Genomic DNA, 12,427 nt, shown 5'->3' on the forward strand with positions numbered 1-12,427 from the left:
TGAATGGTGTTGATCTGTGCGCCGAGAAAGATCTTCACCTGTTCTGGTTCCATTGAGGATTTCCCCCAGTGTATAGAAAATCCCAGTTCCGTCAGTGTTCATGTGACCTGCTGTGCATGTAGTTGGCATTGTTTGTAGAAACTTACCTTATCAGACAGTCGTCGAGATAGGGGTACACATGGATCCCCTCCCTCCGTAGGTGAGCAGCTACAGCTGCGAGGCACTTTGTGAAGACCCTTGGAGCGGACTTTAGTCCGAACGCCAGGGCTGTGAACTGGAAGTGTGCTTAGTCAATGGCAAATCTCAGTAGATGTTTGTGTCGTTTGTTCATGGGAATGTGTAGGTAGGCGTCCTTGAGATCTATAGTGGACATGAAATCCCCGCTCCTTATTTGAGGAATAACCTCCTGTAGGGATATCATTTTGAATTTTTGAGTCTTTATGTATTGGTTTAGGAACCGTAGATCCAGTATGGGTCTTAACGTTTCGTCCACGTTTGGTACGAGGAAGTAATTGGAGTACACTCCTTTGTTTCTTTCTTTGAACGGCATTCTATTGCCTTCTTGTCTAGGAGTTCTGGTGCTTCCCGCAGGAGGAGCTTGAGTTTTTTTGCTGGTCGAGTTTTGCTCTTTGGCCTCCTGTATGGTGGCTTCCTTTCTAGTTCTATACAGTACCCAAACTGTGTGATGTTCAGTATCCATTTGTCTGTTATTTTCTTTCATTCCTGGAAGTAGTATTTTAGTCTGCCTCCTACCGGTATTGTATGGTCGCTCATCTCTCTTTTGTGTGCGTCTAATTGCTTTTTAAGTCTTTTGGTGTGCTGGCCCCGTACAGGTGTTGTGTGGGTGGGCACGATCGGTGTAGCGAAGTCACTTGGAGGTGGTTTGTCCCAGTCCATTCGGTCGTCCCCGAAAGGACTGGCCCCTGGGTTGGTACTGCCAGGTTTGCTGTTGCTGCCCTTGCTGCGCTTGGTTGTTGCCCTGGTAGATCTGCTGGAAGGTCTGGTGAGACGTTGCCGGCTGGTTTCCTCCTCTGCCGTTCGGTCTCCTTGAGGGGGGTGCCCCTTCTCATACCTCTGAACTGCAGCGCTCCCATGGACCTTGCAGTTTCATTCTCTTTCTTGAGCTGCGTCAGTTTCTCATCTACTGGCGCACGGAAAAGCGATTCCCCATTGAAGGGTGTGTTTAGAATATTATTCTGGACTTCCGGCTCGAAACCTGAAATCCTCAGCCAGGCATGTCTCCTCTCTGTTGCCCCAATCATCATTAGCCTGCTGGATGTGTCTGCCGCGTCCAGGGCTGATTTCAGGCAGGAGTTGGCCATGTTCTTGCCTTCCTCCACTAGGTGCGTTGCCCTCTGCTGATATTGTTCCAGGAGATGTTTAAGCAGTTGTCCGACCTCCTACCAATGTTGATACGTATGCCTAATTAAAAGTGTATTGGAGTTTGCAATGTGCCAGTGAATTGCTGCATTCCTCTCTATTTTCCTCCCTGTGAGGTCTATCCTCTTGCTCTCTTTGTTTGGGGGTGGCCCAGAGTTTGTGGGAATGTTGGCCCTCTTTCTGGCTTTTGCTGTAATGATAGAATCAGCTGGTACGGAACCCCAGGTGTATGCTGGGTCCTTAGAGGAATGTTTATATTTTTTCTCAGTTCTAGGGGCGACAGACCTGCAGCTTGATGGCTCCTTGAAGGCTTCCCTGCCCTGGTCCAGGATACTTGGAAGCACACGCAGGAATTGGCTTTTGGTTTGAATGGGGAGAAGGCTCTCTAAGAAGAAGCAGGCTTTGCGGTTTTCTTTATCTAATTTTACCCCATATGGTGCTGCAGCATTTTTAATGACCATATTATAGATGCCAATGTCGTCTGGCGGCGAAGGCCTCGAGGGGTATGATTCTACGGCCTCTTCCGGGCTTTCGGCGTTGAGATCCTGCCAATCCAGGTCCTGCGCCACCGATGATGTCAACCCTAGGTTAGTTTGTTGCTCTGCCTCGCCTTCTCCCTCGTAGTAATATAGGCCCTCCTCGTCCTGCTGTTCTGCAGGTTCTTGAGTTTTCGGCGGATCTTCGGCGTCAAACTCCTCCTAGACTTCTACATTGATAACCGTCGAGGACTTCGACGGGATGGTGTATCTGCTCATCCGTTCGTCAAAATCCTTCTTTCTCTGGAGGATACTGTCCATTTTGACCTCGAGCATTCTCTTCTTCCTCTTCATTTCGGCCGCCTGGTCGGCGTCGAGGGTTTCGGCGTTTCTCTTCAATGTCCATGTTGACGTCGAAGTCGCCTTTGGATCTTTTTCCTTCGGTGCAGAGCGTGCCTTTTCGGGGGCGTGGTTTGACGACCTAGGTTTCTCTTGAGCGTTCGCCGGCTGGGAGTCCTTTTCGAAGGATCTGCTGGGCTGTTTGTCCGTGGACGCAGCTGTGGCTGTCGATTGCTTCGACGCCAGTGCTCCTTTCGAGGAATTTGGCTCGGTTTTTCGAGAGTCTGTCGGGGTTTTAGGGGTCGACGTCTCTCTTACCTCCTTTGTCGACTTCAAATCGGTCTCTACGACTGTGTAGTCCTCTGGTCCCTCGGCGATATTGTCCTCTTCTCCACTAGAGAGGCCCAAGTCCTGGAGCAACGGAGGTTGTCATTGGCCCTGCATGTTGTAGTTCGCTCTCCTCTTTGTTTCTCATACTCCGAGGGTCTTCGGGGTGAATGCCGAGCAGGCATTGCAATCCTTGCTTTCGTGGTCGATAGGCAGGCAGAGGTTGCACACCGGGTGATGGTCCTTCTGCGCGTACTTGTGGTGGCAATTACGGCAGAATTTGAAAGGTGTTTTGTCCATTCCTGCACTCAAGGGGGCCCCCTGTAGGTGCATTCTCCATTGGACGTCAAAGTTTCTCTTCTTCCTCTCCTTCGGCGTACTTCTGTGTACTTGATTGCGATGTTGAAAACTCCAATTTTTCAGTGTTTTTTTTCCTTGATTCTCTCTTCTTCTTTCTAAAAACTCTAGACCTTCTCGGTGACGATGGCAGAAAAAAGAATCTGAAGATGGCGCCCAAAGGTGGAAGCTTCCGGAGGAAGCACATCGACGTCACGGGAGGACACCAAATGGTGGGACGTTGACGCCAACCTGGGCCACGAGAAAAAAAAAAAGAAAAAATACTACGATTCCAGACCCAACCACTAGACCGCGCAATAATGCGCAGCATAGTGAATCCAGAAAGATTCACGCTGCAAAACTAGTTTTTTCAGATAGGGAATACGTGAATTAATATTAACATATTACCTTGAAGTTCTTTTTCAAACCACTCCTTTTATTGCACAAAATGTAAAAATTCCACAGAGTACGAGGAGTCTTTTTTGACCAGTTGTGGTGCACTTAGGTGAAGTAAATGTTTAATTTATATAGATTTACTGCTGCCCCGGTTTCATTTCCTTTTATTTAATACAATAGAGCAAAACCTTGTCTTTTGGTGCCTGTGCCTACATCAGCTCTATCAAATAAGAAACTTACCTGGCAGCATGCCACTGAATGATTCAAATATAAAAAGTGCCATTAACATGAAAATCATGATGCAGGTTTGTTAAATTTGCTCATTTCCTCCCAGAACCGTCTTGCATTGGAAGGAAATACATTATTATTCACGTTAATGGCAGTACCTACTCCATGTTAAAACAAGCAGTGTTGTGAGGGTGCAGTACCACAGGCTGTCACTAGGTGTCCCGTGCCACCTCTTTTGGCCACAAATGGTACTGCAATATGGCTAGGCAAAGGATATGGTGCAGCAGTGAGAGCTGGTGAGCTGGGGATCGGAATTCGGGTCTGTTGTCAGCTCAAAATCCGGCGACAATGGGCCGACTGATTAATTTCCTCTAGAGCCATGGCTAGATGCGCAATATAAAAAAAGGGTTTAATGTAAAATAACAGGCACTACAAGTTATCCGTAAAGTAACCAAAAAACGAGCAAAACAGCAGAGGAGTGGATGGGGCCTAACAGCAGTATTTTGGAAGGGGGGAAGCACTGGGAGATTAAGGGGCATGAAGCAACCAAAGCAGTGCTGTGGAACGGGGAAGGCACGGGGAGATAAAAGGATGGAAGGCAAGCAAACGAAGCGGCCAAAGTTTCATTGCACAAGTACACAGAACAGTTTATGAGCAACGAGACAGGCCAAAAAAAAAAAAAGACAGTTATTTCCAAGTATAAATAACCTGAAAAGTAACAACACATGTAAGAGGGGCAGTCCTCATTGGAGGACAAAATTCCAAAAGACGGGACTACTAAGTGTATTCCCCACTTAAAAGACAGCATTTCTAAAAGACAGCAACAGGAAATAATGAGAAAGATGGGAGTTTTTCAAGCCCATATCCTAGATATAGGTCTTGAAAGATAGCGCAATCACTGACTAGGCAATGCCAACAAAAAAGACCCCATTCTGCAGATACACAAAAAAGTAGAACCCAAACTAGATGGCTTGGGACATGAACATGTTGCTGGTTTCATTTTTCAAAGGTAAAGTGAAAGAAGTGTAATACAGATGATTGGTATAATTGGTAGCAGAGAGAGGTCACAGAAAAATACCTTACCTCTTCCTGGTCAGCTGTTTCTGGCAATCCTTGGATCTGAATAAACCTGCTGGCGCACTCTTCCCCAGAGGAGGCAGGTCTATAATCTTGGTCCTGAGAAATGGGGTACCAGAATTTTAAAGTCAATAAACAGTATTTAAGACACTAAAATGAATCAGCAGAAAAACAAACAGGCGAGCATGCAATATGCAAATGTTCCAGCGCAACTACGAAGCAGTGGCAAAGTGTGGACTGGTAAAAGAGAATCTTAGCCTGCTCAGGTTTTCTTGCCTAGCAATACCTACAGAATATTTCAGGCATAGTATCGATGGTGATAACTATTATATAAGCCTAGACAAAGCAGTTCCTTGCACTCTTCACATATTTATTCTTAGTCCATTTAATTTTGTAACACAGCGTTCCCTATACATTTGAGGTGAATGTCCTAAAAACCTTCTTTCAGATACCAAAACAAGCTAATTGACAACTCACATGTAGAAATCCAGGTTTCTCTAATTTACCTTTAAAGCTAAGTTATGGCACTGAAAAACAATATGAGAGACACCAAGGTGAAGGGGAGACAAACCTTGACTAACTTCAGAGCGTTATATGGAAGGCAAGTAAAACAGTGTGGACACAGATCCGTATCACAGGCAACAGGGACTAGGGTCAGCTGGTGATGTTCAGGAATTCAAATAATAAAAAACATCAATATAAGGACATAGTGTCTCGAAGGAATAATAATAATCTTCTGACTTCAACCCACTAACAATTTTTCAGAAAAGCATTCGCAATCTTAGGTTTCCCTTCACAGTCAAATGTAAGAAACTAGCTAGGATTGAAGAGGTTTGAGCAGTGACGACACTACAATTCCTAAATAGAACACATCCATCTAAATTCTAGAACTAATGGCCCTGCAGTCCTCTCTATACATCTATACTTATTTTTCCGAGTCCAGCTCATAGTAAGGCAAACTTAAGAGGAGGCTTAGCATCATCCAGCGAAGTGAAGCTACCTAGAATAATGCAGCCGTCTCATGTTTCAGAGAAAAAGCAGATAAATAATGGAACTTTTATATTGGTTGTGTTATCTGTCGATGTAAATGATCATGCTATTGATCGAAAAAGGGTATACAAGGGTTTTTTTGTTTTAGTTTTTTTTACATTGCAAATGAAAAAAACAGGTTAAAAAAGGCTCATAAGAAACACATGACCAAAGATAAAGTTTGAATACAGAAACAGATTAGAGAGCAGGTAACAGAACATAAAAGGATTATTCAGTTAACCAGCAATAAGTAACGCTTTACAAAAATTATGAAGTGGCTTGTGAACATCTTAGCATCTAAGACACTGACTGGCGAAGTACTTAGTGCAATCTTGAAAATAAACTGATGGCTTAAGTGTTCTAGCAGGTAATGAGGAGGACAAGAAGGAAATTCACCCTATCGCGTAAAAAGCTCTAAACGTAAAAAGTTAACTGGTCAATTACTTTACAATACACTCATATCCTCAATGAGGGCACTTTTAAACTAGATTACTTTTACAACTTAATCTTTACCTCCATCTAGAAAGAAAACAGGCTATTTTAGTTGTAGAAAATAACTATCAAGCATGGACAGCAAGCTTATTTTCGGCACATATTTGACAAATAGCTAAATTGCATGAGGTCTCAAAACAAATTTCAAAAGTAATTGAACTCGAAAGCATTTAAAACTATTCAAAAAAAAGTTCAAGAATAAAATCAATTAATAACTGCTACTCTGATCTGCACTGGTTATGTGGATCAATAAAGTAGGGTTGTTAAAAGGGTACTTTAAGTGAGTGATCGAAATGTCAACTAATTGCATTGAATTGCTGTTGCACTACATATGCTCTTTGGGTGGTCGTATAAAGGATACACAATCGTAGCAGCGCTGTGACACTGCAGGGAGTAATCACTAAACTCACCCCACTATGGGACTCCAAAGCACTGGGACAATTGAGAAGTAGTAAGGGCTTTACACAATGGGACAATATCGGAATATCTACGGTGGGCGACTTGTGGGACAAGGGGATAGTGGTCCCGTTTACACAACTCCAGCAACAATATGAACTAGGACCAAACGAAACTTATAGAAATGTGCAAGTCAGGCACGCCCTGTTAAAAGCAATCCCGGCAGACACCGAAGTGTCTGAAGCCTCCCCGCTGGAGGATCGACTACTCACAGATTACATGCAGCACAGAGCCACATCCCTCACCTATCGGAAGCTGATAAACAACCTACCAGACCCTACACTGAAACTGCAAGAGGAGTGGATAGGCGACGTGAGCGATATGGATGACTCTGAGTGAAATGAGGCGCTGGCACCCCCGAGGGAAGTGGGAGTATCTGCGAAGTTCCGATTAGTACAGCTCAAAATCCTGCATAGGATATATTACACCAGAACCACACTACACAAGCTGCAACGGGCACAACATCCCTACTGCCTACGCGGGTGTGGGGAGGAGGGCACATTCCTGCACACCATTTGGGTGTGCCCGTTTGTCACAGAATATTGGAGGCAGGTAATGCGCACCATTTCACAAACACTAAAGACCTCTATACTACCTGAACCACGCAAATGTATCCTGAACATATGGGACCCGAATGATCTTTCCCGCCATGGTCAAACGTGGGGTACACTGGGCATTATGGGTGCTAAGAGATATTGCGCAGAAGTGGGGTGCAACGGATCTACCCACACTGGTGCAGGAATATGGATATGCTAATGGTTACGGAGCGCGCAGTATATAAGGCCAGGGCCAGCCCCCGCCCCCGTAAATGGAATAAGATCTGGAATCCATGGAATGTCTGTAGAGGGGACCTGTGCGATCCACTGCCTGAGGATGATACTGACAGCACTGACGAAGAGAGTGATGGGGTATGATACAAGAGGACTAGGATAAATCGGTCAGAAGACAGGGGGGTAAAGCAAGCTACAGGGGATGTTGTACTGTATGCACTGTATTCGTTGTATCTAGATCAGAATAACTGTGTACTTGTGCCTTCAGGAAATGACTCGTATTTCACACTGCCAATATACATGTTTGGTTGATGTTTTTAATGAAACAAAAAAGTTATTTAAAAAAAATCACCAAAAAAAAACTTTTCAAAAACCTCCTAGTTTCAAGACTGCAAGGAGTGACAAATCGCAGCCTCAGGGCCTGAATACCATTTCCACTGGCTATTCTCTTCTCCACAATAGTTAGTTTACTACATGCTGAAACTATGGTAGCTAATCAGAGTTTTGACACTGCCTTGATTAGGACAGCTTTCATTAATGTCCATGGTCATAGGATAACCTGTTCGTAATGAAAGTCAGGTACAGAAAAAGTAAAACTGAGTAAGCTTTCGAAAAGTACCTCGTTCAATTTAAGAGAATCTTTATACTATGAAAAATTAAATTCAGATTGCTTTATGCTAAATTGTATGGAAGTTATTCTAACCTCATTGGAATCTTAACACCGCTCCACTAAATTACTTTTTGTTTTGTAAAGGTGCTGTTTACAACAATCCAGAAATCGATGGGTGCCAATTTATCGTCTAGAATCAAATCAGCTACTTCGGCAGTGTGTACAGTAGAAATTACAAGTCACTGTAATGTTGTCAACTTTAAATAGAAGGGTAAATATGTCATTAAGAACGTTTAAAATCAAACCAAGTGCCTAGACAAATATTGCACACAAACATGCATGGGCATGCAAGGGAAATAGCATGTCAAAATTGATAAGCCGCCCACAAGAACATTAGGCTAACTAGATAACATTCATACCTGCTGCTTTGGAGTCATGCAGATTCGTAGTAATTTAAAACTATGAAAAAAGCTACATGCAATTCGGAAACTTTTCATTCCCCTTCTGCAAAGGCATAATATTTTCCCACTTCAACTAATAGGGGAATAAACAGGATATCCATGATAGATATGTGAAAAGCCTTTGGATAGGGGCTATCACCACATGTAATGTTAGAGCGAAGTGTGCTCACCACATCTGCGACCTTTGTGTTTTTCGGGTCCAATGACGCTGAAACCGCAGAGGAAATACGTTGAACAAACCCATCAAAATCTTCTCCAGAAGACCTAGCTGCATGTTCCTCCGTGGCCGATCTTGTGTGTGCGGCAGATGCCTGGCCGATCTTGGTCGATTTGGCTGTGCCTCTCCCAGGTTTGCTCATCTGTGTAGCCACCAATTTATTATTTATACGATGAACAATCTTATTGGAACGGGCAGGGTACAAATAAGGTTTATTTAAAAGATGAATCTAAACAAGTTAAGGGGAAGCCAAATTAAAAGATAACTCATTCCATTGCCTCTTTACCACCAATCCCATCCCCATTCAAAGGGGCGTGCATGAATAATGTGTAGTTACCTTTATGGAGACCCATTTATGCCTAGTCCATACTACTTGCCAATTCTGAGTCAATGGGCATCCTTCCACCAAATAGTGGGGCTGGAAACTGCTTCTCAATAAGATTACTAATGCACAACTTACCAACACAAGTGGGGATAACAGCCACATCTTTTCCACTTCTTAAGTGTAAACCCTCATCAATTCCCTTTTAAGATGCTAATCAATGAAAATGAATATGCTACTTACCAGTATGCATCTGTTCTTTGCATGTAGGGCTGCTAACATTCATATCTATAGCATAGATCGCCGCCTAGTGTTGGGTCCGGATGATTGCACATTGTTGTCCTGGAAGAGTCTTCGAAGTATCACGAGATAGGTGGCTCCTCCCCTGGACTACAGTGCGCATGGGCATCGACTCCATCCCCAGATTGTTTTTAGCCATTGTGGCAAAGATGGAGTGTAATAGTGTAAACGATGGCCATGCTTGAGATTGAATGCAAGAAAGGTCTGCAGCCGCTACGGGCGCCGGGGAGGAGGGCGGGCGATATGAATGTTAGCAGCCCTACATGCCAAGAACAGATGCATACTGGTAAGTAGCATATTCAGTTCGAGGCATGTGGGCTGCTAAATTCATATCTATAGCATAGAATACATAGCAGTCCCTCCATTAACGGCGGCCGCCCGTGCCAGCTGCAGAAGTCTGAAAAAGTGTCTTAAGAACAACCTGTCCTACAGCTGCCTGCTGTTTGGAATGAACATCTACACAGTAATGTTTGGTAAACGTATGTGGTGTAGACCATGTGGCTGCTCTACTAATGTTACCTAGGAATGCCATGGAGGCACCCAACTTGCGTGTGGAGTGTGCCCTAGGGGGGACCGTTAAAGTGCGCTTAGCTTTCTGATAGCAAATCTGAATACACTTAACGATCCACCTGGCTATTCCTGCTTTGGAAATGGGGTTGCCTTTGTGTTGGGCTGAGAAGGCAACAAAAAGTTGTTGCGTTTTCCTAAAATGTTGTGTTCTGTCAATATAGTACATTAACGCTCTTTTGACATCAAGCGTATGGAGCATTCTTTCCACAACTGTTTCTGGGTTAGGAAAGAATGCGGGCAGTTCGATGGTTTGATTGACATGAAACTGCGACACCACCTTGGGTAGAAATTTGGGGTTAGTGCGCAGCACCACCCTGTTCGAATGAATTTGTATAAATGGCTCTTGTATTGTGAGCGCCTGTAGCTCACTAACGCGTTTTAGAGACGTGATGGCAATGAGAAAAGCCATTTTCCATGTGAGGAACTGAATCTCACATGAATGCAGAGGCTCAAACGGGGGACCCATTAATCTGGTGAGTACCACATTGAGGTTCCACACAGGAGCTGGGAGGGATGACCCGCTTCAGCCCTTCTAGGAATGCTTCAATGGCAGGCACCCTGAAGACAGAGAGATGCTGCCTGTTTTGGAGGTAAGCCGCTATGGCGGATAAGTGTATCCGAATGGAAGCATATGCTAGATTGCATTTGTAAAGATGTAACAAATAGCAGATGATATTAGGAATGGATGCATCTAGCGGGTTGATATTGCGTTCTGTACAGTAAATGACAAACCGCTTCCATTTCGCTGCATAGCAAGCTCTGGTAGTGGGCTTTCTTGCCTCCCGGATGATGTCCATGCATTCAGGGGGCAAATTAAGGTAGCCAAACTCTAAGACCTCAGGAGCCAGATCGCCAGATTGAGCTGTTGCGGATCTGGATGCTGAATGTCGCCATGGTTCTGCGTCAAGAGCCGGGGCGTGAGGTGTAGCCTTTGATGCGGTACCATGGAGAGTTCTAGAAACGTGGTGTACCATGGTTGGCGTGCCCACGTTGGAGCAACCAGGATGAGTGACTTCGAGTGTTGCTTTAGCTTTCTTGCCACCAGCGGTATGAGAGGTGCTGGGGGAAAAGCGTACGCAAATTTGCTGCCTGACCAGTTCATCCATATCGCATTGCCCTGCGACTGTGGGTGAGGGAACCTGGCGGCAAAGCTTTGGCATTTTGCGTTTTCCGTTGTGGCAAACAGGTCTATCTCTGGATGACCCCACTGCTGGAAGTACGGGCGGAGTACTGATGGATGTAACTCCCACTCGTGCATTTGGTGGCTGTACCTGCTGAGCAGATCCGCCATCTGTCCGTGCCCGGGAGGTGTTCGGCCATGAGGAAGATGTTCCTCTGAATGGCCCACTTCCACATGCTCTGAGCCAGATGAGACAACTGTGGAGAGTGTGTACCTCCCTGCTTTTGGATGTAGTACATGGCTGTCATGTTTTCCGTCCGGATCAACACAACCTTGTTGCACAGATGTACTTTGAAGGACTTCAGCACCATGAAGATTGCCATCAGTTCTAGATAGTTGATGTGCATCTTCTTTTGCTGCGTCGTCCATAGGCCCTGCACCGTGTAGTGGAGCACATGAGCTCCCCATCCCTGGAGAGATGCGTCCGTTGTCAGGATAATCTGTGGCACAGGCTCTTGGAACGGTCGGCCCTTGCAAAGGTTGTGTGGATTCCACCAATGCAGAGAGTTGTATGCCCGACCGGTCACCAACACTAGGTCTTTCAACTGTCCTTGAGCCTGAGTCCACTGATGTGCCAAGCATTCCTGGAGCGGACGCATATGCAACCGTGCGTGCGGGACTATGAAGATGCAGGAGGCCATCATGCCTATCAACTGCATGAACACACTCGCTGGAAGGGAGTGTCGCGGTCTGAACCTCTGGATGAGCGACTGTATGTTGTCGATTCTCGCTGGGTTCGGTTGAGCCGTGGCAGCCAGAGTATTTATCGTCGCGCCCAAATACTGCCGCACGTGGGCTGGCTGAAGGTGCGACTTTGGACAGTTGAGTGAGAATCCCAGACTGTGAAGGAGGTGAATGGTGTGGGACATGTCTGCGGCGCACTGCTGGGCTGACTTGGCTTGAACGAGCCAGTCGTCTAGATAAGGGTAGACATGTATGCTTTGTCTCCGGAGGTGCGCCGCAACTGTCGCCAGACATTTTGTGAACACTCTGGGAGCAGTGGTCACTCCGAAGGGGAGGACCTTGAACTGGTAATGCCGGTTTTGGATGGTGAACCTGAGGTATTTCCTGTGGGATGGGTGGAGTGGTATGTAAAAGTAAGCATCCTTGAGGTCCAAGGTTGCGAGGAAGTCTCTCTGTTTTAACAACGGAAGAACCTGCTGCAGTGTCAACATGTGGAAGTGTTCTGATAGAATGTACTGGTTCAGGGGGCGTAGGTCCAGAATCAGTCTGAGTGAGCCGTCCTTTTTTGGGATTAAGAAGTACAGGGAATAAACCCCTGTGCCTTCTTCCTCCACTGGCACGAGCTCTATTGCGCCTTTTTGCAGCATCACCAGAACCTCCTGCTGCAATAAGTGCAAGTGCTCTGCTGACATAGGACGTTGTCGTGGAGGTATGTTTGGTGGAGTGGAGGTCAGCTCCAAACAATAGCCGAACTGGATAAGTTGCCTGACCCACCTG

The 12,427-nt window shown here is 45.5% G+C and overlaps 1 protein-coding gene across 4 annotated transcripts in view; it reads right to left on the minus strand.

Moving 5' to 3' along the window:
- LOC144782087 (RNA-binding protein 6-like) overlaps positions 1 to 12,427 on the minus strand; it is a 1,028,143-nt gene that overhangs the window by 834,314 nt on the left and 181,402 nt on the right. For 3 of the 4 annotated variants that reach the window (XM_078661245.1, XM_078661244.1, XM_078661242.1), the window contains 2 exons: positions 8,548 to 8,736; positions 4,566 to 4,658 (listed from right to left, as the gene is read on the minus strand). In XM_078661245.1, coding sequence (XP_078517371.1) covers positions 4,566 to 4,658; positions 8,548 to 8,736 — 282 coding nt within the window. The remainder of the gene's footprint in view (positions 1 to 4,565; positions 4,659 to 8,547; positions 8,737 to 12,427) is intronic. The other variant, XM_078661243.1, reaches the window with a different exon arrangement.

Source organism: Lissotriton helveticus, chromosome 9, assembly GCF_964261635.1.
Source record: "Lissotriton helveticus chromosome 9, aLisHel1.1, whole genome shotgun sequence".
Lineage (NCBI taxonomy): Eukaryota > Metazoa > Chordata > Amphibia > Caudata > Salamandridae > Lissotriton > Lissotriton helveticus.